The sequence below is a fragment of the Crocodylus siamensis genome, chromosome 3 (genome assembly GCF_052110815.1).
Source record: "Crocodylus siamensis isolate JL-2025a chromosome 3, ASM5211081v1, whole genome shotgun sequence".
NCBI classification, from domain to species: domain Eukaryota; kingdom Metazoa; phylum Chordata; order Crocodylia; family Crocodylidae; genus Crocodylus; species Crocodylus siamensis.
In genome coordinates, this window is record NC_143397.1 from 259,706,675 (window position 1) to 259,732,413 (window position 25,739).

General features: G+C 68.6%; 4 protein-coding genes across 12 annotated transcripts; 1 reads left to right on the forward strand and 3 right to left on the reverse strand.

Moving 5' to 3' along the window:
• Positions 1 to 162: 162 nt before the first annotated feature.
• Positions 163 to 6,106, reverse strand: ADCK5 (aarF domain containing kinase 5; the record flags this gene model as incomplete). The annotated part of the gene is made up of 15 exons (XM_090037724.1): positions 163 to 392; positions 475 to 591; positions 737 to 989; positions 1,992 to 2,083; positions 2,208 to 2,286; positions 2,485 to 2,566; positions 3,556 to 3,639; positions 3,780 to 3,911; positions 4,013 to 4,126; positions 4,245 to 4,385; positions 4,462 to 4,662; positions 4,731 to 4,806; positions 4,884 to 5,036; positions 5,379 to 5,455; positions 5,543 to 6,106. Coding segments are annotated over 15 exons (2,271 nt in total), but the record flags the coding sequence as incomplete, so codon positions are not given.
• Positions 6,088 to 10,657, reverse strand: LOC149869752 (riboflavin transporter 2-like). Of its 3 annotated transcripts, none has more exons than XM_090040854.1 (4): positions 9,553 to 10,657; positions 6,843 to 7,771; positions 6,633 to 6,756; positions 6,088 to 6,568 (listed from the first exon to the last, which is right to left on the reverse strand). In XM_090040854.1, exons 2-4 carry the CDS (start codon positions 7,754 to 7,756, stop codon positions 6,356 to 6,358), a joined length of 1,251 nt encoding a protein of 416 aa, XP_089896980.1. In that variant the 5' UTR covers positions 7,757 to 7,771; positions 9,553 to 10,657; the 3' UTR covers positions 6,088 to 6,355. The 3 variants fall into 3 exon arrangements, with proteins under 3 accessions (XP_089896980.1, XP_089896979.1, XP_089896978.1); XM_090040853.1 differs by having other exon boundaries at positions 8,787 to 10,657; XM_090040852.1 differs by having other exon boundaries at positions 6,633 to 7,771.
• A 144-nt stretch (positions 10,658 to 10,801) lies between these two features.
• Positions 10,802 to 18,087, reverse strand: LOC149869753 (solute carrier family 52, riboflavin transporter, member 2-like). Of its 7 annotated transcripts, none has more exons than XM_090040856.1 (7): positions 18,014 to 18,087; positions 17,731 to 17,796; positions 15,862 to 15,976; positions 15,246 to 15,391; positions 12,956 to 13,787; positions 12,473 to 12,596; positions 10,802 to 12,089 (listed from the first exon to the last, which is right to left on the reverse strand). In XM_090040856.1, the coding sequence occupies exons 4-7, from the start codon at positions 15,373 to 15,375 to the stop codon at positions 11,877 to 11,879; spliced, it is 1,299 nt and encodes a 432-aa protein (XP_089896982.1). In that variant the 5' UTR covers positions 15,376 to 15,391; positions 15,862 to 15,976; positions 17,731 to 17,796; positions 18,014 to 18,087; the 3' UTR covers positions 10,802 to 11,876. The 7 variants fall into 7 exon arrangements, with proteins under 7 accessions (XP_089896982.1, XP_089896987.1, XP_089896984.1 ...); XM_090040861.1 differs by having other exon boundaries at positions 17,066 to 17,796; positions 18,014 to 18,074; XM_090040858.1 differs by having other exon boundaries at positions 16,535 to 17,796; positions 18,014 to 18,074.
• Positions 18,016 to 23,770, forward strand: FBXL6 (F-box and leucine rich repeat protein 6). The gene is made up of 10 exons (XM_090040863.1): positions 18,016 to 18,201; positions 18,869 to 19,210; positions 19,346 to 19,504; positions 19,593 to 19,662; positions 19,829 to 19,960; positions 20,349 to 20,456; positions 20,792 to 20,905; positions 21,061 to 21,292; positions 22,890 to 23,124; positions 23,461 to 23,770. The coding sequence occupies exons 1-10, from the start codon at positions 18,026 to 18,028 to the stop codon at positions 23,630 to 23,632; spliced, it is 1,740 nt and encodes a 579-aa protein (XP_089896989.1). The 5' UTR covers positions 18,016 to 18,025; the 3' UTR covers positions 23,633 to 23,770.
• Positions 23,771 to 25,739: the final 1,969 nt, after the last annotated feature.

A 25,739-nucleotide genomic window follows, 5' to 3' on the forward strand; every position in this document is an offset into this window, starting at 1 on the left:
TTTAGGTGCCAGGCCTGCCCCTCAATGGTGCTGGGGGGTCACAAATCATGGAGGGGGGAAGCCTAGAGCCATTTTCACTTGCCTGGCCCCGGCCCCCTCACTGCTACCATCCCTCCCATGCTCCCTGCAGCCACTCGCCTCCCAGTCCTGGAGAAGTGCCAGTTCTTGTGTGCCCATAGGCACCAGGGAGTTTTATTGGTATCCAGAGTCAGGGGGGCAAAGCCCCCAGCAGCTGCCCTGTCCCCCAGGGTCCTGCCCCAGCTGTCAGTCCGCGGCAGAGGCCTGGCTAGGCTTGCAGGTACTGGTAGATCTGCTCGTTCTCGGGGAAGAAGCCCAGGGAGGTGAGGAGGCGCAGGAGCGAGGCCGTCAGCTTCATGGACAGCATCTCCACCCTGGGGAGAGAAGCAGGAGGCAGGGGGAGCAGGCAACCCTCTGCCCTGGCACCCAGCCCTTGCCCCAACTGCTGCCCCTTACCTGAGGGCCACCTCAAACTTAAGGCTCTCCCAAGCCACCCGCAACCAGCGGAAGAGGGTGCTGCCACGGATGCCCGAGGACTTCTGCCCCACCAGCCTGCTCCAGCTGCATACAGCACTGCAGGGACAAAGGGGTGAGTGCAGGCCTGCAGAAGCCTCCAGCGTCCTACCCTCTCCCCATACCAGGGACTGGGGGGGTCCTGGCTACAGGCTCTGTGGGGAACAGCCAGCTAGATCCGGCCCCAAGCCCAGCACCCCCCTACCTCTTGGCCATGAGGAAGTAGCGGTCGGTGGGGGCACCCAGGGCCACGTTGATGCTGCGCACGGTGTTGATGTTGCGGAAGACGAGCAGCATGGGCCGCGGCAGGGCCTTGAGCACCTCCATGATGCGGTCAAAGTGGTGCTGAGCCATGGCCTGCATGTAGGCAGTCTCCTCCCGCGTCAGCAGGTTTGATAGCGCCAGCTGCCCCGGGTGCAGGGGCCGCTGCAGCAGCAGCTCACAGAACAGGAAGTAATCTGGGGGGAGCCAGCAGTGGAGGGGTTCAGGGAGCAGGAGCATGGCCAGGGGGGCTCTATGCCCATGATACCCCAGCTGTGTGCACTGTGCATAAGGACAAGGAGTTGGTTCCTCTGCAGTGGGGGCATGGCCTCAACCTGGGCTCTGCAGTGCCCTCGACCCCCCTGTATCCCAGGGGCAATGCCAGGGCTGTGTCCAGGGTGTTTGGCCAGGCTGGTTTGGATGGGGTTTTTCTGCCGTGGGCAAGGCTGAGACTGGATGTGACCCTGCAGCTCTCTGCCAGCCTTGTGGCTCGGGGATTTCTATGAAAATGCACTTGAGGAAGCCCGGGCTGAGGCTGTTCCCCCACTGCATCGTCACCAGTCTGGCCCAGTCGGAGCAGTGTGGGACGGATTTCCCCCTTCTCGCCCCAGTGCAGCACGGGGCTGAGCCTGAGCAGGGGCGCAAGACCCTCCAGCCAGGACTCTGCGGGGTTGGTGCCAGCAGGAGCATGGGCGCAGCCCAGCCTCAGCCTGGGCTGCAGCCAGCACCCAAAGCCTCCCCCAGAAGTGCCAAACCCCCCAACACATGCAGCAACAGGAAGGGGAAATACCCCCCATGGCAGCCCACACCACCCAGCAGCCTGGGGGCAGCTAAGCTCCCCCATCCATCTCTATCCCAGCCCATCACCTTCCCAGTTAACTTGGGGTGAGGTCTGCATCACTCCCCTGTAGCTAAGCCCAGACTTCTCCAGCACCCGCCGGCTCCATCATCTCCCAGTGCTTGGCATGGAGCTTGGGGGCTTCCCACTCCCTCTGCCACTGCCAGGAGCAGCCGGGGCCACAACCAGGGAGCCCAGGTCACCTTGAGGACCTGGGAAGAGTAGAGCCAGGCAGGGAAGGGGGAGGCACCAGAGCCCATGGCCAGCAGGGAACAGCCCCAGGCCCAGAGCCTGCTGCAGCCCTGAACCCCTTCCGGCCTTGCAGCTGCCACCCAGGGAGGCCCAGCCCAGCCCCGCTCACCCTTGACACCAAGAGCAGCCGAGTGCACCTTCATGGCTGTGTCGTTGCGCAGGATGATGGCTTGCCACAGCTGGCACAGCGCCGCTCGGTCCCTGCCCGTGAGGGAGCCCACATCAGTGCTCACCACTCCAGGACCCTCCCGCGACCTCCACCCCCAGGCGGCCCTGCCAGGCAGGGCAGCAGAAGCAAAGGCAGCCCCCTTCCCCATGGCTGTACCCCTCACTGAGGAACTCGTAGAGGCCGTGGTCCAGCAGCACCAGCTGCGCCTTTCCGTCCGGGCCCTTTCGCACCAACACTGCAACACAGAGCACTCAGAGCCCGTGGCCCCCGCAACCGCCCGTGCCCAGCACGGACCCCCGGGCCTGGGACATGCCTTGCCAGCCCCCGGCGGTCTCACTCTGGAGCAGGAAGGACAGCCCCCACCCCCCATGATGGGCCAGCGTGAGCTGAGCCAGCAGCACCAGGCCCAGGCCAACCCCCAGCGCCCCCCTACCATTGCCTGGGTGCGGGTCCGCATGGATGAAGCCTGTGTAGAAGATCTGCTCGGCGAACACCCGGATCAGCTTCTCTGCAGCCTGCAACGGTTGGGGGGGCTGTTGTGAGCCCCGATGCTGCCACACACTTGTGGGCACCGGGGGCGGGGGGTGTGCAGGATAGGGGCTTCCACCTCCTGGCCCCGCTTTGCCCCAGGACTGGTGCAGACAAGGCTGCCCGGGCCCACGGGGGGGAAGAGGGGGAACAAGGTGATCCCCAGGGTTGGGGCCCTTTGGCATTGCTGCACCGCCTCTGGAGACGGAGGTGGGAGGCTGCCCAGGCAGGCAGGCACGGCCCGTGGGAGTTCGTGGCCAGTCCAAGCCCTGCCTGAGACGGAATCAGGCCTGACAGCACCAGCCCATGCAAGTCTGTTGCCCAACGTCTTTGGAAAGCTACAGTCGCCCGCAGCACGGTCACAAGGCAGAGCCAAAGCTGCTGCAGAGGAAAGCAAACCCCCCCAGTGCACACCAGTCCGAGCGGGGAGGAAATCCCTCCCTGTCCCAGTGCGGCATCAGTCTGAGCCTGAGCGTGGGGGCAAGACTCTCCGGGCAGGACCCTGAGGGGTTGGCACAGCCCAGCCGTATCCCCAGTCTGGGTTGCAGCACCCAGTGCCTCTGGGGAAAGTAAAAACCCCCCTATCCCATGGAGATAAAATGGGGGAAGGGGGCAACCAGCACAACCCAAAAGCCTCAGACATCCCCATAGCAGAGCATGGGCATCGCAGCACCCAGATCATCCCCCACCAGTGGCTGCCCACCTTCTCCTCGACACCACCAGCAATGAAGAGAGCCCCCCCGCTTCCCCGGCGTCTCTCCTGCTCCCTCCCTGAAGGGCTTCCTGATCTCCAGCCTGAACCTGCTTGGCTGCAACTCCCAGGCCCAGCTCTGCTCTGCCCGGGGGTTTGCAGAGGGGCTTCTCCCGCCGGGGCCTGGGGGCAGGCGCTGGGCACGGGCTGCTCCCGGTCGCGACTCACTGACATCCCCTGGCGCACGACTGCCCCCCGCGCCCCCAGATCCGGTGCCGCACTCACGTCCTTGAGCTGCAGGCCCTGGCTCCGGATGCCCTCCACGCTGTTGATCTTGCAGCCCTCGCAGAAATCGGCCGTCAGCACCCGCTGTGGGGAGGCCCGGGGTAGGTGGGGGGGCTGCCCTCTTCCCTTGGGGTGGGGGCCTTGAGCAGCCACCACAGAGCAAGGGCAGGGGCTGGGCCCCCACGTGGGTGCAGGGGCAGACAGACACAGCCCCGGCCCCGCACCTTGCTGCACCTGTCCCAGTGCACCTTGGGCACGACGACGTAGGGGAAGTGCCGCAGGTCCCGGGCGCAGCGCTCTGCGTTGCGGCCCTCGTTCTCGAAGTCCAGCTCCTGCGCCAGCGTCCCCTTCAGGTCCTGGGGGGGCGGGGAAATCAGGCTGTGGAAAGGGGGCCTGCCCCTCTCCCCCACCCCCCAGCATCACCCAGCCCAGTGGAGGGAGCCGGAGACCCCGGCACCTTGAGGACCCAGCTGAAGCCGAAGGAGGGGTGCATGAACTCCACGATGCGCAGGAGCAGCTCCAGCGTCTGGATGTCACTCTCGAACCGATCCTGTAGGTCGATGTACTGCACCTGGGGGGAGCGCTGAGGCTGAGCGCCCCCAGCCCACGTTGCACAGCTCCCGGGGGCCCCCCAGGCACTGCCACTGCCGGGGCTGCCAGCCCGGGGGCTGCAACCGGCCCCCACCCACCTTCACGGCCACAGGGGTGCCGTCCCGCAGCCGAGCCCGGTGCACCTGGGCCAGGCTGGCCGCGGCCACCGGCTGGTAGTCGAACTCCTGGAAGAGCGCGCTAGCCGGGGCCTTGAAGTCCTCCAGGAACAGCTCGTCCACCTGCGGCGGGGAAGGGGTCAGGGCAGCCCCCCGGGAGCTCTCCCGGGGGCCGCCCCCCGCCCGGTGCCGCCCTCACCTCGCCGTAGCGGCGCTGCAGCGCACGGTCCTCCAGCGTGCGCAGCGTGCGGATGTACTCGGGCGGCAGCAGGTGGTTGAAGGCGCACAGGCCCTGGCCCAGCTTGACGTAGAGGCCGCCGTTGCGGATGGCGCCGCCCACCAGGCTGTCGGCCGCTCGCTGGTGGCACGCCGACATGGCCGCGCAGTGCGCTGGGCTGTCCTGGGACGGGCCACGGGCGTCAGCCGGGGACCCCCCCCGCCCCGCCCGCCCCGCCCCGGGGCACCTACCTCAGCCACGCGCCGCAGCGCCACGTGCGCCGTCCACCAGTAGTCCAGCGAGATGCGCAGCCCCAGCGCCAGCGACCTGCGGGCACAGGGCGGTGTCGGGGCAGCCCGGGGGCCCGGGGGCTGGCGGGGCCAGACCGGGACGCGGGCACCCACCTGACGAAGCGCCCGATGCCGTCCAGCCGGAGCCGAAGCTGGCGCCGCTCCTGCCGCTCCGCCCGCACGTACCAGGCGCCCGCCGCCAGCGACAGCCCCAGCCCCAGCGCCGCCAGCGCCCGCCGGCGCCCGCCGCGCTGCCCCGCGCCACCGCTGCGGGGAGACGCCGTGAGCCCGCGCGGGGGCGGGGCGCTGGGGCTGGCACTGGCGGGACTGGGTGCGCTGGGGGCTGAGACTGGGAGCACTGGGACTGAAGGCACTGGGGGCACTGGGGCGCTGGCACTGGTGGGACTGGGTGCGCTGGGGGCTGGGACTGGGAGCACTGGGGCGCTGGGGCTGGAGGCATTGGGACTGAAGGCACTGGGGGCACTGGGGCGCTGGCACTGGTGGCACTGGGTGCGCTGGGGGCTGGGACTGGGAGCACTGGTGGGACTGGGGGCCCCGGCCCACCCCATCCCGTGGCAGCGGGGCCCCACGCGGGGCCGGGGTCCTTACCGGGGCGCGACGGGGGGCGCCCACGCGAGACTCCGGCCCCGCAGTAGCAGCGGCGCGTGGAGGCGGCAGAGCCGCGCCTGCGGGGACGAGGGGGGGCGGTGAGCGGGGACCCACGCGTGACCCGCCCCGCCCCCACGCGTGGCCCCACGCCCCGCGCCACTCACCGCCCGCCGCAGCTCCATGTCCGCCGCGGCCGCCCGCCGCCCGCCCGGCCCGGCCGCCCCGCCCCGCCCCGCCCCCGCGCGCCCATTGGCTGCGCCGCGCTCCGCGCCCCGCCCGGGCGCCCCCATTGGCCCGCCGGGGGTGGGAAGCGGGGGAGGCAGGCCACGCCCCCTCCCTGCGCGCTGCGCACCGCCATTGGTGCGCGCGGAGTGTGGGCAGAGTGGGCGGGGCGCCGCGTGGACACGCCCCTGCCCGGCTCCACGTGCGGCGCGGTGCGGCCCGCAGCGACCCGCGGCGCGAGCCCGCGGGCAGGCGGAGGCGGCAGAGCCGCGCCTGCGGGAACGGGCGCAGGCCCGGCGGTCGGACGCGGCTCGCGCACAAACGGGCGGCGCCGAGCAGCGTTGGGGGAAACGCTTTATTGCCGTCAGCGCGCCGCTCGGGGCCGGCGTGGGGCGGTGGTGCCATCGCGCGCCCCGCCCGGGAAGGGCGGCTTGGATCGCGGCGGCCCCGTGCCCCCCCGGCGGCACCCATCTCGCTCCCCAGCGCCGGCGGGGCTGAGCCGGGGGTCACGGGCGTGGGGGGGCCCCGCCGCGCTCCTCCGAGGCCCACGCACAGCAGCCCTGGCCCGCCGTGCTGGGTGGGGCACCTCAGCAGGAGCGAGCCCCGTCCTGGCAGCTCCAGCTCCCCGGGCGGGGAGGGGGCCCAGCCGGGGCGCAGTCAGATGGAGCTGGCGGGGTCACCCCGGAGCCCGAGACCCAGCTGCAGCAGAGGCCGGGAAATCCCCCTCGCTCCTTCGGCCCGAGTCCACGCCGCGGTCAGGCCGCGCAGCGCGTGCTGCAGGGGTCCCCGGCGTGGAAGAGGCGGTAGACGCTGACCAGGGGGAACATGGCGAGGGCGCCCAGCATGGAGCCCAGCTGCACCACGGCCCCGCACCGCACCAGCGCGCCGTGCCCCTCGTCCCGCAGCGTCAGCCCGATCATCAGCTTCACGTAGGACAGCAGGCCCACGCACAGCACCCAGCTCAGCACCTGCAGGGCGGCAGCGTCAGGCCCCCGCCGCGCGCCTCGAACCGCGCCCCCGCCCGCGACTCACGATGCAGGCGGCCCCGGCCGGAGAGCGCAGCAGGGGCGGGCAGGGACTCAGCGCCGCCACGGCCATGATGTAGCAGCCGCACCCGGAGCCCGCCGCGGTCAGCAGCCCCAGCGCCAGCAGGGACCTGGGGGCAGAGAGGGGGTGGCGGCGGGCACGGCGGCCCCCGCCCCCACGGCACGGCCCCGCCCCGCCCCGGGCGCCCGCGCTCACCGGCTGGGCAGCACCATGCCCACGAAGCAGGCCAGCGGGTTGGCCAGGGCGGCCAGCGTGGCGGCGAGGTGGTAGGCGGCGCGGCCGTAGGGCAGGCAGGAGTAGGACTGCACGGCCGGCAGCACGGCGTTGCTCAGCGCGTTGGCCCAGGCCAGCAGCCCGAACACAGCGGCCGCCCGCGCCCACGACGGCCGCCCGGCGCTGGGCGCCGAGCCCATCATGGGCCTCTCCTCCACGGGCGCCCGGGCCTGGCTCTGCTCCTTGGCGCGCTCGCGGCGGGCGGCCGGGAGCTGCTGGAGCCCGGCCAGGGCGGCCAGGCACAGCCCCATCATGGCGGCGAGGAAGAGGAAGAAGAGGGTGACGGAGAAGCGCGGCGCCAGGTACTCGGCCCGCGTGCCGTTGCCCGTGGCGTTGACGCAGCGCACGGCCCCGGCGCCCTGCCCCAGCGCCACCAGCCCGGGCAGCAGCCCGCTGAGCCCCTCGCCCACGAAGTAGGAGGTGAGGAAGGGCGCCGGGAAGCGCCGCATGTAGGGCAGGAAGGTGACGGAGGAGGTGCAGTCCACCAGCGCCAGGCAGAAGAGCAGCGCCAGCAGCGCCAGGCTGCGCGGCGAGCCACCCACGACCACCCTGGCCCGCCACAGGAAGGCCAGCAGCAGGCAGGCCAGCGCCCCCAGCCCCGCCAGCCCGCCGACGAGGCCCGGCTCGTGCAGCCGCCCGGGCCGGAGCCGGTGCAGCAAGGCCACGGCCAGCGGCCCCACGTTGGCCAGCTGGATGAGCAGGGTGAGGTGTGCCGGCAGGTCCCAGCCCTCGGGCGCCTCGGGCACGATGAGCGGCAGCTCCACCCAGAGCCCGTTGATGGCCACCCACGAGCCGGTGCCCAGCAGGCAGGACAGCAGGTGCACGGCCAGCGCCATCCCCACGGCCCGCACCTGGGGGAGCAGAAGGAGGTCAGTGCTGGCGCGGCACGCGGCGCCCGGGAGGGAGCCCAGAGCCAGGGCCCCCTCCCCACGGGACCGGGGCTCCCGCGGGGACCCTGTGCACGCGTATGTGTGGCGGGGGCGCCCACATGCAGGCTTGTGTTGACACGTGCACACGGACATGGCTGCAGAGGTGGGTGCTACGCAGCCCCGGGTCCAGCCAGGGCCACGGGGGCCGGGGCTCCTGGCACATAGGCCCCGCTGCGGCCGGCCGCCTGGGATGGGATGGGATGTCCCTGCCACAGCTTGGCTACCTGGCCGGACACTTGTGTGTGCATGTATTGCATACACGCACTTGTGCTCACGCATGCAGTCATGCATACAGATGGACACAAGCGCGCGCACACACAGACCCATGTCCATGTGTGTGTACGTACACATGCACGCACATATACACACATACACTCCCATGTGCGTGCACATACACAGGCGCAAACGTACACGCATGCGCTCATGCATATATGTGCATGCATATGTAAACGCTGCTTATGCAGGGTGTCGGACTCAATCTATTGAGGTCTCTTCTGACCCTAACATCTATGAATCGATGTGCACACAGATATGCACCTGCATACATGTATGCATGGGCACTCATACATATGTGTGTGGACACACTCGTGAGTGCACATGTACATGCTCACACATGCACTCACACACATGCGTGTGTGTGCATGCACAGGCTCACGCACGCTCTCACACATACACATGCACACAGGCATGCTCACACAGGCATGCAGATACATGCGCCCACCCATACCCACATGCACAGGCAGTCACATGTGCCCGGGGCCATGTTAGTCCCTGGCTCCTGCTCCGGGTGCGGCGGGGAGGGCAAAGTCTAGGCCTGGCTCGGAGGCTCCGGCTCCGGCCTCCCCACCCCCTACCCCGGGCCGCAGGGCAGCTCCTACCTGGGGCTCGGCGACCCCGGCCTGTTCCCACCCAGCCCAGGCGGCGCCAGGCCCAGTACCTCTCCACGCTCGGCTGAAGGCGCCTGCCCCCCAGCCCTGCACTGCTGGGCCTCGTCTCGCACCCCAGAGGTGGTCGCGTCAGCCCCGCAGATCACACCCAGCAGGGAGGGGACCTGCCTGGCTCTGGACCAGCCCTGGGGCAGGGGGAGCCGGTGCCTTCAAAGGGGATTGCATCAAGGCCCAGGCACCGCGAGGGCCTGATAAAGAGCTGGGAGCAGGGCCGTGTGGGGGCGGGAGGCCCCAGGACAATGCAGGCGGCCAGCAGGAAGCAGCAGTGGGGCCGAGCCAGACTGGTGCAAAGGAGCCGGATGGCTGTAAATCCTGCCCTGCCTCAGCGCCAGCTCTTGCCCCCTGGCCTGTCCTGCCCTGGCACCCCTCCACCTCGCCAGGCTGCAGGGCAAAGCTGCCCAGTGTCCCAGGCCTGGTGGTCCAGGATCGGGGCCCCTGGGCTCACAAGCTCCCTGCCCGGTCCTGGCCACCCCAGGTCCAGCGGGGGGGGTCGGTCCCCAGTCCCAGCCCTGGGGCCTAGATGTGCCCCTGCCGGGCCCGGCTCTCCATCCACGCAGACCCCATAGGAGCAGAGGCCGCAGCTGAGCCCCTTCTCAGCTGGGGCAGGCTCTGCCGGTGGATGCCCCCCTTGCACGGCACCGAGCTTGGGGCACCCCCTGCCCCTGGCTCCCCTCGTGCCCACTCTACCTGCTCCCCAATGTGCCAGGAGCCCCTCTGCCCCGGGCAGCCATGCCAGGAGCCAGGCGCCCATCCTACCTCGCAGCTGCCTCCTGCTCCGGCGCAGGGCTGGCATGGACTCCCTGCCGCCCGGGGAGGCGCTGGGGTTCACCCATAGCGTGGGGCGGGCCCCACATGACCAAGCTGTCAGCCCCTGGCACGGGCCGGAGGCTTCACGCCTCCACTAATGACCCGTGACAGGACTGCGGCCACGTGGGAGACACGGGCAGAGGGGCCGGGAGCGGGGAGTGGTGCGGCCAATGTAGCCCAGGGGCCAACTGCAAAGTAACCCCAGCGCAGCCGGAGCCGGGGCTTCCCTGCAGGGGGGACAGAGTCGCCTTGCTGCGGGCCCAGGACCCCTCCCCCCCCCCACAAGCCCCTCCAGGACCAGGGGGTGCGAGCAGAACCCCGTCCCAGGCAGACACAGGGCGCCCTAGTGTAGATGAGGCCTCCCCTCCTGCTGCCCTTCCCAGGGGGCTCCACCCGCCACCCCCACCGGCTCCTGGCTCAGCACTCACTGCTCCCCACCAGGGCAGGAGGCTGCATTTGCCCCTTGAGCCCTTCTCAGGTGCCAGGGGCCGCATGCCCATCCCTGGGACGTCCAGGTAGCACACGGCTGCACGTGCCCCCGGCTCTGCCCAGACCTGGAGCCAGGGCAACAGAGGTCCCCAGCCCCCCGCCGGGACAGGCTCCAGGGCCGCGGTCTCTGACCCCGACACACCCGTGTGCTCCCTGCCCGTGGCTTGAGCCTGCCCTAGGCTTGGGCACACGGGTGCCCCGCTACCTCCCAGGGAGGCTTCGCGTGTCCCGGAGGCCTGTGCCCTGGCTGCGCTCGGGGCCACGTGTCAGGCACCAGAGCTGCGCCCTGCCGTGCCCGTCACATGCTGCGCAGGGGGCTCAGGCACCGACGATCGGTCTCGCTTCCCGGCAAACCCCCCTTGCTGCCCGCCCCGGCGCGGGGCACAAAGGCGGGTCTGTGCTGGGAGAGTCATGCAGCCGGGCTGTGATGCTGCCTGCGGGCCCAGGGGGCTGGATGGGGCCCAGGAGGGAGCTGTGCCTGCACGGGGGGGGGGGGCCGGGGCTGCCTGCAACAGTGATGCCAGCTGGAGTTGCCCCCCCTGCCCCAACAGGGTAGGACCAGGCCCCTGCCCTCTCCCCCAGCCCCACTCGGAGCCATGTCCAGCTGCAGGTAGCCAAGGGGCTGCCCCCCATCCCCAGCCTCTGCCCTCTCCCCACCTCAAGCCAGCTCCTTCCCCAGCCAGCGGCGCCTGCAAGGAATCAACAGCAGTCACGAGATGAGGCTTTATTCCCGGCCCAGCCGCATCCTACTGTGCTTACAGACGGCAGTGGGGCCACGCGAGGCAGCCGGGGACAGGTGTCTTTGGTACTATAGCACGTCCTGAGCAGAGACCCTGGCCAGGCCTGCTGCCTGCCCGGCCAGGGCTCATGGCTCCGCACGCCTGATGGGGATGGGGTATCGGGTTGCTACCCCTTCCCCTCCCTCAGGACAGCGGCATAAACTGAGTCCAGAGGAGAGCCACGCGCATGATCAGAGGTCAGGAAAACAGATCTTACGATGACAGGCTGAGAGCCACGGGACTCTTTAGCCTGGAAAGGCGCAGGCTCAGGGGTGATCTGATGGCCACCTATAAATTTATCAGGGGTGACCACCAGGATCTGGGGGAACGTCTGTTCACCAGAGCGCCCCAAGGGATGACGAGGTCGAACGGTCACAAACTCCTGCAAGACCGTTTCAGGCTGGACATAAGGAAGAATTTCTTTCCTGTCCAAGCCCCCGAGGTCTGGAGCAGTCTGCCAGCGGAGGTGGTTCAAGCACCTACATTGAACACCTTCAAGAGCAAATTGGATGCTTATCTTGCTGGATCCTGTGACCCCAGCTGACTTCCTGCCCTTTGGGCAGGGCCTGGACTCGATGATCTCCCGAGGTCCCTTCCAGCCCTGATGTCTATGAAATCTATGAAAAAATAAACCCAAGGACTCCAGCTGCACTAGCCCCTTTCCCCAGGAGCTAATACACGGGAGCATCAGGCTCCAGCACAAGGCAGGGGTATGCGTGGGCTCCAGCTTCGTAGTGTGTGTGTGTGGGGGGGGGGGGGGGGGGGGGGGGGGGGGGGGGGGGGGGGGGGGGGGGTGTCCCCACACAGCCAGCTCCTGCCCCAGCAGCAAGCCTACCCTACTCGACGTTACTGGCCTACATGCCTGTGGTCCCAGCAGGAGGGGGCCAGCCCCCAGCGAAGCCACAGGCTTTCCTCTAAAGCATGCGCTAGCGGCCGATGCAGGGGACGACGCAGCACCCCCAGGTCCGCCGGGCGGGTGGGGGGCTGGGCCGGGCCCGGTGGGGCTCAAGCCCCGCAGTTGTCCACACAGTCCTGCCCGCTGTGGAAGAGGCGGTAGATGCTGACGAGGGGGAACATGGCCAAGGCACCCACCAGGGAGCCGGCCTGGATGACGGCGCCGCACCAGAGCAGGCCAGCGTGCCCCGCCTCGTGCAGCAGGCTGCCGATCACCACCTTCACGTAGGAGAAGAGCCCCAGGAACAGGATCCACGACAGCACCTGCCGGGAGAGGCTGCATCAGTGCCTGCCTGCGAGCTGGGGCTTCCTCGGGGGGGACTGAGGACTTGGCCCGGCTCAGAGCAGACTTGGGACAGAGAACCAGGGTCAGGCAGCTCCCGTGGATCCACCTTCTCAGGGCTGGTGCCTGGGCCCGGCCCCCCAGCTGGAAACGGGGGCACTGGCAGTGTGCTCGTGATGCCCAACCTGGCCGCGGAGGAGACAACCTCAGCACAGCCAGGAGCAGGGGCCGGCCCTACCGCTCCAGAAGCCCCTGCCATTCGGAGCCAGGTGGGTGGTACCCGGGAGGGGCGGCAGGGGCGGCAGGGGCAGACACCCCCTCCCCAGCAGATGCCCCAAGACAGCTGGCTGCCCCCAGCACTCACCACGAGGACAACCCCCGCGGCGCTCCCCACCAGCGGAGGGCAAGGGCTCAGAGCTGCCAGCACCATCAGGTAGATGCCGAACACACCTCCCAGCGCGGAGAGGACGCCCAAGCCCACTGCCGACCTGCAGGCAGAGAGGACAGGGGTCACAATGCTGCAGGCGAGCTCTGCCTGGCCCAGAGGTAAGAAACAGCGAGCCCAAGGTGGGCTGAGCCTGTGCCCACATGCTCCAAGGGGGTTAGCACCACCCCACGATCTCGACTCGTCCCGTGTCTGCTCCTAGCACGCCCTGCCCAAGTGCAAAGTACGCTAGTCTGAGTGGGCCCATGGACCTCGTGGGGGGCTGGGGCCCTTGGAGCAAGCATGCAGGACAGGAACCAGCTCTCGTGAAGCCAGGACACGGGTCTTTGACCATGAACCGTAGGTCACCAGCCCAACCCCTCTGCCCTGCAGAGATGGAGCGGAGGAGCTGCCCGCACTCACCTGCACAGCACGAACATGGCCAGGAAGCAGGCGACGGGGTTGGCGATGTTGCTGAGCACGACGGCCAGGTGGTAGGCCAGGCTGCCGTAGGGCAGGCAGGAGTAGCTCTGCACCGAGGGCAGCACACCGTTGGTCAGGGCGTTGGACAGCCCCAGCAGCCCCAGCAGGTAGATGTTACGCCTGCTCCAAAAGGAGGGTGCCGGGGCAGTGGGTGCTGGTACCACGGGGGTGCTGGCGGGGCTGGGGGTGCCGTCCTGAAGCGGGAAGGACTCCTCTGTGCCCACACTGTCCTTGGAGGGGCTCTTGGGCACGGCTGGCCGCAGCCCCAGGAAGGCGAGGGCCGAGACGGCCAGCATGGCGAAGAGCAGCCAGAAGTAGGTGGTGGCCGAGAAGCTCTCGTCCAGGTAGCGGGGCTGCGAGGCGTTGTGGCCGGTGCCGTTGCGGCACTCCAGCTGGCCCACGCCCTGCCCCAGCGCCAGCACGCAGGGGAACAGGGCGCTGAGGCCCTGGCCGATGAAGAAGGTGCGCACGAAGGGCTGCGGCAGCCGGTACATGAAGGGCAGGAAGGTGACGTTGGACGTGCAGCACAGCAGGGCCAGGGTCAGGGCCAGCACCAGGTAGGGCAGGCTGCGGGGCTGCCCTGCCACCAGCACCGTGCGCTCCCAGAACAGGGCCAGGAAGACGGTGGCGATCAGGCCCAGCCCCTGGACGCCGTGGATGACCCAGCGCTCGTCCAGCTTGCCCCGGGCCAGCTTGTGCGCCAGGGCCACGGCCAGGGGGCCCACGTTGCCCAGGGCGATGAGGACGGAGAGGTAGGCGGGCAGGTTCCAGCCTGTGGGGAGGGGAAGGAGGGTGAGGAGCAGAGACGCCTCCCTGGACCCCCGCTCCCGGCACAGCGGGCAGCCCACCCCCACAGCGCACGGGCTGGGCCCTGGGACTGGGGGTCTCCCAGGCTCTGGAGCAGTCTCTAGCTCCCTCTATCCTATCGCAAGCATGGAGGGAGTTGAGCTTCCTGGCTGCGGGGCCTCGGCCCTGCCGCGTGCCTGTGTCCCCTCCCTGCCGTGATCCGAGACGACAGCTGCACACAGCCTGGGGCAGCCTTCCCCGGCCGAGCCCCTTGCACTGGGCTTTTTGCCCTCCTTGAAGGGCAGCAGAGGGGTTAGGTCTCCCCCTCTAACACCACAGGGCTGCCCAGAGGAAGGCCAGGCTACGGTGGCGACCCCCAGCTGGCCCAGGGAGGGGAGATGCAGAAGGACCCGCTCTCCACGCGAGCCCCGTGCCTGGGCCAGGGGCCGGCCGCAGCGAGGAGGGGCGCGGGCGAATTCCAGCAAGGAGCAGGCCAGCTCCAGGCGCTGAGTCACGCAGGCTCGAGCGCACGCAGAAGGAAACGTGACCTGCTCTCTGGGCACCGGCGCTAGGAACACTGTGTGCCTGCCGGAGCAGGCGCCGGATGGGGCAGACGGGCGAGGACGGCTGCCGCAGGGAGCCAGACGTGGCCTGGACGCCTCCCCAGGACCCGTGGAGCACGAGCAGGCAGGCAGCCCTCTGCAGCTCGCAGGCCAGCTCCTGTTCCCAGCCAGGTCTGAGGGGAGACGGGGTGGATCCCACCTCCTCCCAGCTGCCTGGAGCAGGAGCTCAGCACACAAGGGGGGGAAGCAGCCTTCCCCAAGCCTCCAACCAGCCAAGCTTGGGCCAGGGGGCCAAGGCAGGGAGCAAACAGGGAGAGCAGCCAAGAGAGCAGGGGCGAGGCGGGGCTGCCGAGGCAAGGTCTTCCTGCCTTTGTCCTGCACCGGCCGGGGTTTGCTGCAGCTCAGGGCCCTCCATGGAGCTGGGTGCACTACTGGTGCTGGCAGCAGGGTGCGGTGGCAGCCCCACCCCCTGCTGAGACTCACTGCTCTGGGGTCAGAGCTGTCACAGCTCCACGAGCTCCCAGCTGGGCCCCCACCCCAAGGCCAGAGCTGACCCAGTGCATGGCAGGGCCTTGCTCTTCGCCTGGCTGTGCTCCTTGGGAGGAAGACAGCATCTTTCCCTCCACTTCTGTTCACCAGTCACCCCTGGGAATCCCTTCCTTCCTCCTTCCCCCAGCTCTAAGGGGGATGCAGCAGCTGGGAGCAAGGAGAGCAGCTCGGGCAGGAACAGCAGCACGAGAGGCCCCGGTGGCAGCTGCAGCACAGCACCGAGAGGCCAAACCCGTGCCTGCTGCCACCGTACAGCCCGTCATGCCCTGGAGAATCCCTGCCACCCCTGAGGTTCCTCAGCCCGCCCCAGCCTGCGGGCCCCTGCTCCTCACCTTCTGGAAGTGACTTCACCACCACAGGCAGCTCCACCCAGAGGGAGTTCACGGCAACCCAGGAGCCCATGCCGAAGAGGGCCACCAGCACGTGGGTGAGCGCAGCCCGGTGTGGCTCACAAGCAGCCATCCTGTCGACACGGGTGCTAGAGAGGAACGGGGTTCGAGTTAACACGGCTGCTGGAGTGTGCGCTCAGCACAGCCAGCTGAGGCCCCCGCGACCTGGCATGAGGGGACCATTGCGGGCCCCGGCAGCCCTCCAGGGTTGTGTATGGAGGTGAAGAGGGTGACAAGATCCCGGGAGCAGCCTGGAGGGGGCAGATACCAGCCAGGGCAGACTTCCTACCTGGCCCGTCCAGCCCATTTCCTCCATGCCCCCAGCCCTCTGCCTGCCTGGCAAGGCTTTAGAGCAAGGGATCTTTCATGCCAAGCCTGGGGCACCCTCCAGCTGAGCCTCTGGCCACTTGAAACCAAGCATGACCAGTTTGGACCTAGATTCATCAACAATCAAGGGAAAGAAAATGCTGCAGCTCTGCGAAGTTACCCTACAAGGCCCCTAGTCCAGCTCCTTCCTCAAGCAGAGGGTAGAGGAGAGAACAAGGTGCATGTCTGGTACCTGATAATCTTGTGCGTCTACAACAGAGTTGCTCCCCACAGCCCGGGCTACAGCACGCAGAGAGACGCAAGGAGCCAGGTGCTGTTGGCGCAAGGGCCCCTGCAGCCAGCCATCACTGGGAGAGATGGAGACAGACAACGGGTTATTCTACAAGCCGGAGTGGTGCTGATGTGGGCCAGATCTAGCCGCCTGGGGGCCAGCATGCCAGGCCCAGGCGGTCAGTGCCCCATGGGGGAGGCTCCATGAGACGCTGCATGAAGAGGCTTAGGCAGGCTGGCTGGGGACCAGCGCAGGCTCTAGGCAATTCCCCGTCAGGCTTCAGACCCTCTCAGGAGAAACCCCATGCTGGGGAGGGCTGTGGGTCAGACTAGGGGGCACTGGTGAGTGGGAACTATCTCGTTATCTGCGGCCAGGGGCAGCTCCGAGCAGATATCATGAGGCCACTCACCTCTCACCCCATATAGCATCCAATGCTTGCTAAGCCCCAGACAGGTCTCCCATAGGAGGGCAACAGGTGCTGCTAAGAGCAGGCAGTGGGGCAGGGGAAAGCACTCTGCAGCACCCCCTCCCTGACCAACGGGGCAATTCCAGCCAACAGGCTCTGTGCACCTCCCTTGCTGGTGGCCCCGAGCCGTGGGGAAAGGGATGGGGGTGGTGGGAACGGCACCAGCACCTCGGTCCACCACAGCGAGCTGAAGGAAATGGAGAAGCCACGAGCCCACGTTGCGGCAGGCATTGGAGCAAAGGCTGAAAGCCAGGAGCAAAGGCTGAAAGGCAGAGATAAAGCAGCCGAGGCAGGAAAGCAGCAGCAGGGAGGGGAAGCAACGTGCTGAGCCAGCCCCAGCCCACCCACAACAGGCATCTCCGCCACCCCTGGAGGCTGCGATGGGCTGTACCAGCCCCTCCGGTCACGAAGGGAGTCCCGTAGCCATGCCGGACAAGAGGGCTCTGCAAGCGCCGTTTGCCCAGCTGGGCTGCAGCCTCCCGGGGAAGGCAAGGTTGGTGTGGCACAGACCCCCTGGGCCAGGAAGCCTCACCTGCCCCAGGCCTTAGCCACCTCTCTGCACTGCTGGGGCTGGCGCAGCTCTCCAGCCACCACCCTGCCGTCGCAGCTGGGAGCGTGCCCAGCGTCCTCCCACCCCCCGGCTGCTCAGGCAGCTGCGTGCTCCCCTGCCCCAGCAGCCAGCCCAGCCTTCCACCTTACACAGCCGGGCGACCAGAGCAAGGTGAGGAGCCGGACACCTCTGCAGGATGACGGAGCCGGGCGTGCAAAGCCCGCAGGCCCAAGCCAGCGCCTCCCTTGGGAAGCCAGCTGCTCCGCTGAGCCCTGGTGCAAGGTGCGAGGAGAGCCCGAGGAGCCGCCGACAGCCTGTGCCGCACGGAAGGAGTGACGGCAAGGGCAGCTCCCGCCCCCGCGCGGAGCCAGCTCCGGGACCCCGCCCCAGCCTGCTGGTGGCAGGTCTCTGCCTGGTCTCAGCGAGGAGAGAGCGCTGTGCATCGCTCCGGGCTTCGCCACGTCCCCTTCCGGAGCGGGAACCAACGTGCCCAGCCTCGCACGAACCCTGCCTGATTCAGGGAAGAAGGGTTTTTCTTCCCCTTCCGCCAGAGCAAGCCCGTTAGGCAATCAACGTTGTGCAATGGGCATTTCTGGGGGGAAGGGCGGGAGGGGGGGTCCACGGATCTCCTGCAGCACCCCCGGGCAAGTCAACAGCTGCCGCAACACAGCGCCGGCTACCGCGGCTCCACACGGCCGCCCGCCCCAGCGCCCAGGGGGAGCGCAGCCCCCGCTAATCCAATTTGTGTCTCCCAGCACCACGCGGCGCGGGTCATGGGAAAGGCCAAACCCGTTTCGTTCACGCCGGGCTTCACCTCCAGGCATCGCCCACGCCCTGCACCGGGGCTGCTCCTTCCTCGGGGCGGGGTCCCTCCGGCATCCTGGCGGCACAAGAGCACGGCGGGGTGAGACCCACCCTTGTGCCAGGCCTAGGCACACTCCCCGCTGCACCTCGCCCCCACACACCGCCCCCCAGGCCTGCCCCCCACCCTCAGCACCCCATGCACCTCACTCCCCCAGCCCCCACCCCACCAGCCCTGCCCCCACGCACCCGCCTGCCCCTCACCAGCCCCTCAGGCCCCGGACAGCCCAGCTCACCCCTGGCGGGAGATGCGAGCCCCGCCCCGGAAGGGGAGGGACAACATAACTCCGCCTCCGGGCCCCGCTTCGGCTGCAGGTGAGTCCGCCCGGCCTTGCCCGGCCCTTCCCGGCATCCCCCGCGCGGCTCCCCCGGCCCGGCCCGGCCCCGCGCTGGGCACTGCTGCCCCTTCCCACAGTGCCCCGCGGTAGGGCCCTCCAGAGTCCCCTGCCCCTTCCCACAATCCTTTGCACCACGCCGTCTTGCCCCTTCCCACAATGCCCTGCAGCAGGGGCCCCTGCCCCTTCCCACAATTCCTTTGCACCAGGTACCCTTACCTCGTCCCACAATGCCTGGCAGCAGGGCTCCCTACCCCTTCCCACAGTCCTTCGCAGCAGACACCCCTGCCCCTTCCCACAATGCCCTGCAGCAGGGGCCCCTGCCCCTTCCCACAATCCTTTGCACCAGGTACCCTTACCTCGTCCCACAATGCCTGGCAGCAGGGCTCCCTACCCCTTCCCACAATGCTCTGCAGCAGACACCCCTGCCCCTTCCCACAATGCCCTGCAGCAGGGGCCCCTGCCCCTTCCCACAATCCTTTGCACCAGGTGCCCTTACCTCGTCCCACAATGCCTGGCAGCAGGGCTCCCTACCCCTTCCCACAGTCCTTCGCAGCAGACACCCCTGCCCCTTCCCACAATGCTCTGCAGCAGGGGCCCCTGCCCCTTCCCACAGTCCTTTGCAGCAGCCCCCCTGCGCCCTACCCCCACGGCCCCTTCCCCATGCCCTTCCCAGAATTCCCCCAGCCTGCGGGGGTGAAAGCGGGGGCGCCCCCAGGCCGCTGGGGGCCCGGCTCACAGGCTCGCTCCCCCCAGACGCGGCTGCGCCATGGAGGCGGTGGGGCGGCGCCGGCGCGGGGCGGCGCGGGGCCCCCCCCGGAAGGCGGCGCGGCGGGGAGCCTCCCCGGACTACTGGCTGCACACGACGGAGGACGACGTGCTGCTGATCGTCGCCGGCGCGGGGGCCGGGCCCCGGAGGGCGGGCAGGAGGAGGCGCCGGGCGCCGGGCCGGAGGAGAGCAGGCGAGAGCCGGGCCGAGGAGGGCGCGGCGGGCCCTGCCCCACAGAGCGCCTGGGGCGAGCGGGTGCCGCCGGAGATCCTGGAGCGCGTCTTCCGGGTGTCGGTGGCATGGGAGGGGGCCGTGCCCTTCCTCTGCAGGTGCGGGGCTGGCTCCCTTCCCCTGGTCCCCGGGCAGCGGGGGCCCACGGGGAGCCGTGGCTCTCGGGGTGGGGGCGCGTGCCGCCCTGGGGGTGAGCGGGTCCCTGGCATGCGAGGGTCCCCTGTGTCCTCCAGGGTGGCCCGCGTGTGCCGGCTGTGGTACCGGGCGGCCGCCAGCCCCGCGCTCTGGCAGCAGGTCTCCGTCGGCTTCTGCTGGGTGGAGCCGGGCAAGAAGCAGCCTCCGGCCACGGAGAAGAGGATCCTGGGCACGGTGGAGTGGCTGGCCGCTAGCAGGTAGGGGCCACGCGAGCGTGGAGAGGGGGCTGACCACCCCCAGCCCCACGTGGCGCTGGACTCACTCTGGCCTGCTCCCTCCCGGCAGGTTCTCCCTCCTCCGGGACTTCACGCTCTGCCACTGGAAGAGCCACGTGCCCTTTGTCCCTGAAGGTGAGGTCGACCCCCCAAACCCGGGCTGTTCTCGGCGCAACGGCAGCATCCAAGTCAGGCCACGTTTCGGGAGTGCGGTTCCAGGATTGTCCGAGCCCCTGGCCCCAAGCAGTGCCCGAGGCCTGGGGGGACCGTTCCTGGCAGGATTTGCTTCCCCCCTTCTCTTTCCAGGCCCTTGGGGAGTCCTGTCCCCTCCTCGCCTCCCTCAAGCTGTCGCACTGCAGCGGGGTGCAGGCTGAGTCCCTGAGCCTGCTGGCCAAGCGGTGTCCCCGGCTGGAGAGCCTGGACTTGCAGCACTCCCAGGTAGGGGCAGGATGGAGGTCCTTTGTGCCCTTTCGGGAGCAAGGTGGGGTGGGGCTGACGACTGCCAGCCATGTGCCAGGGCGAGGGCTGGGGGGCACTGCCCACATCAGCCTCACCACCACGGGGAGCATTAATGGGCATCGGGTGCCTGGAGCGTGCTTGGAGACACGGCCCCCATGCCCGGGGTAGTACCCACCACAGGGAGCATTAATGGGCACCGGGTGCCTGGAGCGTGCTCGGAGACACGGCCCCCACGCCCGGGGTAGTACCCAGACCCTTCCCACACGGGGAGTGCAGAGTCCCTGGCCTGCCCCCCGCTGGGCCACTTGGCCCCTCTGCTGCAGCCAGCGGCTCACCTGCCTCCACGCCCCCCTCGCTCTGCGCCCAGGTGGACTCCTCGGCCGTGCTGAGCTTCCTGGAGGTCACCGGCTCCCGCCTCAAGCGGCTCTGGCTGACGTACAGCAGCCGTATAAACGCCATCCTCACTATGCTCGCGGTAAGCCAGCAGAGACCGTGGGCCAGGGGTGGGGTAGGAGGTCCTGCGCTGCCTGTGTGGCTCGCGGTGCAGGGGCAAGAGCCGGGGGTGGGGGTGGAGGAGCAGATGAACAGGGTCCTGCCCCTGCCACACCCGAAACCCGTGCCTGTGGTGATGCTGGGGACAGCTCAGCCTCCCAGGTGGTGGTTTCGGGCTCTGCAGGCTCAAGCTGAGGGTTTCCCTTGTGGCCGCGAGACCGAGAATCCCAGTCCCCGGAGTCTTAGAGGCTGGAGGGGAAGGTCGTGCCCGGGCCCCTGTAGGTGCCAGGCAGGAACCGCCCACTGTGACCTCCGCAGGCCGGGAGCTGCCCCGGGCTGCAGCTCTTGGAGGTGAACAGGGACATCAAGCAGAGTAGCCAGCGCTTCCAGCTTCCTGTGGAGCAGCTGCAAGCAGCCAGCCCGGACTTGCAGGTACCGGCCTTCTCCTGTCTTGCCCAGACCCTGTGACCCCTGCCCTCGCTTGGGGCTGGCCATGCTGCCTCTGGGCATGGGCAGCTCTGCCTCAGAAGCGTCGCCTGCAAAGCATCTGCCTGCTCCCGGCTCCCCTTGGCCTGTGTCCGATCTAGGTGCTGCGTCTCCTCAATGTGATCTGGTCCCCGAAGCCAAGCCTCCGCACAGCCCCCGCCACCCTGGGCTTCCCCCAGCTGGAGGAGCTGTGCCTGGCCACCACGGTGCTCTCCTTTGTCACCGACAGCGTCCTGCGCCAGCTTCTGTGGGCCTCTGCCCGCCTCCGCATGCTCGACCTGCGCGGCTGCTTCCGCGTGACGCCCAAGGGGCTGCAGGAGCTGCCCTGCCCCGGTGAGTTGCATGTAGCCCGCCTAGGCCCGGGCTGGGAACACCGCATGGTTCCCAAGAGCCCCATGCTGCTCAGGCCCCTGTGCACAGTGCATCACCCCGGATGCAGCTGCATTTCCGGCTGCCTTGGAGTTGCCTCCCAGGCTTCCCATCTGAGTACCCCCAGTGGAGCATGGGGCAAGGCCCTTGTGTGTGCAGCGCTGCAGCCAGGTGGGGACGCAGAGACCGGGGACAAGCAGGACAACACGGAGGTGGAGAGGCTGTGGAGCTCCAGCAGCTCTACTGCTGAGGAGCTGCTGCAGGGGCCTGCTGTCTGGGGCCTGGCCTGGGGTGCACGTGGCTGGCAGAGACAGAAGGGCTGAGAGGGGAAGGACCAGGGAGCACAAGGTGGATTGGAGGTTGGCAGGTGACAGCAGTTGGGGGCTGCGGAAATCCCAGTGACTGCGAGCTGGGGCTTGGTGCCTGTTGGGCGCTGACACTGCAGCGTGCTGCTCTGGGTGGAGGGCAGGGGGTTAACATCAGGATCACTGCTACAGCCAGGGAGAGCTGGGGAGAACCTAGGCATCCCAGCTCCAAACACAAGTGGTCTTCTGGGCACAGGCAGCCAAGCCGAGGGGCTCCGGGAGGAGGCGGGGAGGGGACCATGACGCTCTGTTGGAGGGGCTGCCTGGGCTGTGCTCAGCACCCCGCGAGGCCCAACTCAGAGTAGCGGATAGCGCACTCAGACATCAGCTCTGTGCTCAGCTGCCATCAAAAAGGCCAAGAACATGTCAGGGACAAAGAAGGAAATTGGGAACAAAGTGGAAAGTGTCACGGTGCCCCCTTTAAGCTCATGGGGCATCCACACTGTGAATCCTGCGCCCGGCGCTGGGCCGTGCACCTGCACAAGGAGATAGGAGACCTGGGAAAGGTGCAGAGAAGTGCACAAGGATGCTGAGTGGCTCGGGGAGGCTTTCCTAGGGGTAGACTCACGAGGCTGGGCGTGGGCAGTCTGGAGAAGAGGCGCTGGAGGGGGCAGGAGAAGGGTTCACAACGCACTCGATGGGGAAGAGAAAGTCCCTGGGATTTGTTACTGACTGACTGTTACCAGACAAAACAAGGGTCACATGTGGACCGAGCAGGTGTCAGTTTAACACGAACACCAGGGAGGTCTTTTCCCTCCAACTGGCATTAAAGTGGGGCTCGTGGCCTGAGGGGTGGTGGGAGCTGAGAGCTCAGCCACATGCACCAGGGCTTGGATACGTACGTGTAGGAAAGGGGGCATCGGTGGCTCTGGGGCAGGGAGCAAGGGGCACGGCCTCCACGTCAGCCCTGCCTGGACCTCAGTGCTGGAGGCTGCAGGGGGAGGGGAACGAGGGAAAACCCTGCTCGGCCCCAGTCACTCTCCCTGCAGCCTCCGCTCTCTGCCCCGTGGGAGACGGGATCGGGCAGGACAGACCTGGAGTCTGACCCAGTCCATGCCAGCATTGAAGTCCTTACATGGGATGCCAGGGGTCTGTGGGGTGGCCGGTGACACGCCATGGAGCCCTACAAAGCCCCAGCCAGGCACTGAGCCCCATTGCCCCATGCCTGAGCCCCCTGACCTCCTTGCACCCTACAGACCTGGAGCAGCTGCACCTGGGGCTGTATTGCAGCCCGAGCGCCCTGCCACTGCCCACCACGGGCAGCCCCCTGCTTACCTGGAAGTGGCAGCACAGCCTGCAGGAGCTGGACCTGGCTGGGCAGAGCTTCAGCGAGCGCGACCTGGAGCAGGCCCTGGCCGCCTTCTCCGGCGGCCCAGCCCCACTACGTGCCCTCAACCTCACTGGCACCAAGGTCACCCTGAGCACCGTCAGGTGAGTGCAGGCACAGCCGGGCAGCAGTGCTGCAGGGGCCGTGGCCCAGCTCTGCTCCTCAAGCCCCTGCCTACTCCCCGGGTCCCCTGGGCTGGTCCCAGAGCTGTCCTATGGGTGCCAGGCCAGGTACCCATGTCTCTTGCAGGCTGGACAGCCCCGTTGCCCTCTTTTGGGCCAAGCCAGAGCCTTTGGCTAGCCTCACTGGCCTCAGCAACTGGGTCAACTCTCACCCGAGGGTCTGCACAGCACCTGCCTCCCCTGCCCTCCTTAGGTGGGGGGAGCTATACCAGCCTGAGCCCCCTCCTCCAATAACTGCCCCTCTCTGCTCCCCCGCAGTGCCCTCATCCTCAGCTGCCCTGGCCTGAGCTACCTCAACCTGTCATCCTGCCGCCACTTGCCCCGTGGCACAAAGAGGGCGTACCGGGGTCCGGACGCCATTCGCCAGTGCCTGCAGGGGCTCCTGACCCACTCCGACGAGCCGGAGCCGGCCCAGGACACGGGGCGGTGACCCCCAACCAGCCCCAGCCACTGGAGTCGTGGCTTCTAGAGCCGATGGGGTTGGGGCCGTGCCCTCCTCATCTTCCCCCCGCCCCCACCTTTTGTACATGGCTCCTTGTGTCTTTTATAGCGTTTCTACTGCCCAACGTGGCGCAATAAAGGGCTGTTCCAGCCAGGAGTCTGCTGCTTCTGTCCTTGGCACACAGAGCCCGAGAGTCCCTTGTGCCCTTGAGCAGCCAAGCCCGGGGCTTGGAGCCAGCTCCTGTCGGGGTTCTAGAGCTGGCCTGTCTGCTCTAGAACCTGCTGGAGCCAGTTGCCGCGGCAGCAGCCTCCTTGCGGTCCGTTGCTCTCTCAGGTACCAGCCACCAGAGAGATGGGCTCTGGGCTGGAGCCAGGGGGGTACAACGGCCCCACTGCCCCTGCAGCCACCTCCCTGGAGCTCACGTTGGCTGCCCTGCCCCCCTCCCCACCCTGCAGCCCCCACCATGCTGAAAGGCCCCTTCATCCTCTGGAGCTTCAGCCCCTTCCACCCGGAGCAGAAGCTGGTGCAGCGCCTGCAGGACAACATGCACTTCCCCTTCAAGGTGCAGCAGCCCGAGGGTAGGCCGGGCAGGGACATCTGCAGCCCCCAGGGCATGGGCGCCGGTCCTGGGGGTGGGGGCAGCTGGGGAGGCCCCCAGCACCCACGGGGTGGGGAGGGCGCGCTCCTGCCCCAGCGAGTGGGGGAAGCCCCTGTCCTGCTCCGGGCCCCTCCAGCTTGGTCTAGAACCTGCTGCTCCAGACCCTGCTCAGGCCATCCTGCTCTAGAACATGCCCCCTTGGCCTCTCCCACGCACCTCCTCAGGCGGCACACCCCACCTTGCCCACGCATGTGCCCCGGGCAGGGGCTGCCAGGCTGGGCCTGTGGCTTGCCCGGGGCTGCCCTGGCACACGGGATTGGGAGCTGTGCCCGGCGGTGCCTGAGCCCCCCGTCCCGCAGTCTTCGTGGTGGAGTACTACCGGGACACGCTGTGGAAAGGGGCCCTGCTCCTCCTGCTCTCTGCCGTGGGCTGTGGCCTCTACTTCCAGACGGAGAAGGTAGGGACCCCCGCACCCCCATGCCAGTGGGGGTTTTGGGGTCACAACTGCCAAAGCAGGACCCTGCCCCATGTTGGGGGCCACGGGGCTGCCCCCAGCTCGCCTGCCCCCACCACAGGGCAACCAGAACTATACCGGCTTCTTCGCCTTCGGGATCACGACCGGGCTGTGGCTGGTGCTGTGCTCCGTGTCCAAGCGGCGCCTGGTGATCAACCACCACCACGGCTTCTACTGCCTCTTCATCCGCGAGCAGCTGTGGCAACAGGGCCCCCTGCACCAGATCTACGTGCGGCTCAAGGAGCAGCAGGATGGTACGGACCCCCGCACAACACCCCCCACCTGCCCCAGCCTCCTGCCGCCGGCTCACCACGCCCCACCACCCGCAGCCTACGGCAAGAGCTTCTACAGCCTCGTGGTCAGCGGCTACCGCCTGGAGGAGCTGGTGCTGGCCCGGTTCTCGACCGACTACGAGGTGGGCCCCAACCCCGTTCAGGGACCCCTCTGGGAGCCCCTTGCCCCGGGCTCAGGCTCCCTTCCCTGTGTCCCCCAGCAGCAGATGCAAGCCCTGGGCCGCAGGCTGGCGCACAAGCTGCACCTCAACTACTTCGACTGCCGGGAGGTGTCGGGCCAGCACGTGGTGCGACACTGGCCCCAGCCCCTGCTGCGCTGCGGCAAGGCCTGGCCCCAGGACGCGGACGAGACTCACTGGGACGAGGCCAAGGACCTGCCTGTGTGAGCTCAGTAAAGCGCAGCCCCCGATGCTCCCCCCGGCTCCGTGCCCCTGCTCCGGCACCCCCAACCCAGGCAGGTTGGGCCCCTGGAGCTGGCCGGGGCCCGGGCTGCACGGCACTGGGCGCAGGGGCTGGGCCTGACCTGCCTCGCGGGGCCGGCTGTGGGGGGCTGCGGCCCCGCACGGGGCCCGGAGGCCTTCACACGCCGCCGGCCGCCATCCGACAGCGGCCCACGGCTATCCGCGGACACCACCACGTACACGAGGACATCAGCTAGTCCCAGCAGCCCCCGCCATCCCTGGGCGCCGG

Excerpts from the sequence above, each read along its gene's own strand:
- LOC149869753 (XM_090040856.1), bottom strand. The coding sequence starts at position 15,375 with ATGGCTGCTTGTGAGCCACACCGGGCTGCGCTCACCCACGTGCTGGTG. Across the intron at positions 12,597-12,955 it reads GCCATGTTCGTGCTGTGCAG|GTCGGCAGTGGGCTTGGGCG; the intron begins GTGAGTGCGGGC and ends CTCTGCCTGCAG. Across the intron at positions 12,090-12,472 it reads CCGCGGGGGTTGTCCTCGTG|GTGCTGTCGTGGATCCTGTT; the intron begins GTGAGTGCTGGG and ends CTCTCCCGGCAG.
- FBXL6 (XM_090040863.1), top strand. The coding sequence starts at position 18,026 with ATGCGAGCCCCGCCCCGGAAGGGGAGGGACAACATAACTCCGCCTCCG. Across the intron at positions 19,505-19,592 it reads GAGTGGCTGGCCGCTAGCAG|GTTCTCCCTCCTCCGGGACT; the intron begins GTAGGGGCCACG and ends CCCTCCCGGCAG. Across the intron at positions 19,961-20,348 it reads TGGACTTGCAGCACTCCCAG|GTGGACTCCTCGGCCGTGCT; the intron begins GTAGGGGCAGGA and ends CTCTGCGCCCAG.
- LOC149869752 (XM_090040852.1), bottom strand. The coding sequence starts at position 9,589 with ATGCCAGCCCTGCGCCGGAGCAGGAGGCAGCTGCGAG. Across the intron at positions 7,772-9,552 it reads GAGCAGGAGGCAGCTGCGAG|GTGCGGGCCGTGGGGATGGC; the intron begins GTAGGATGGGCG and ends CTGCTCCCCCAG. Across the intron at positions 6,569-6,632 it reads CGGCCGGGGCCGCCTGCATC|GTGCTGAGCTGGGTGCTGTG; the intron begins GTGAGTCGCGGG and ends GCCGCCCTGCAG.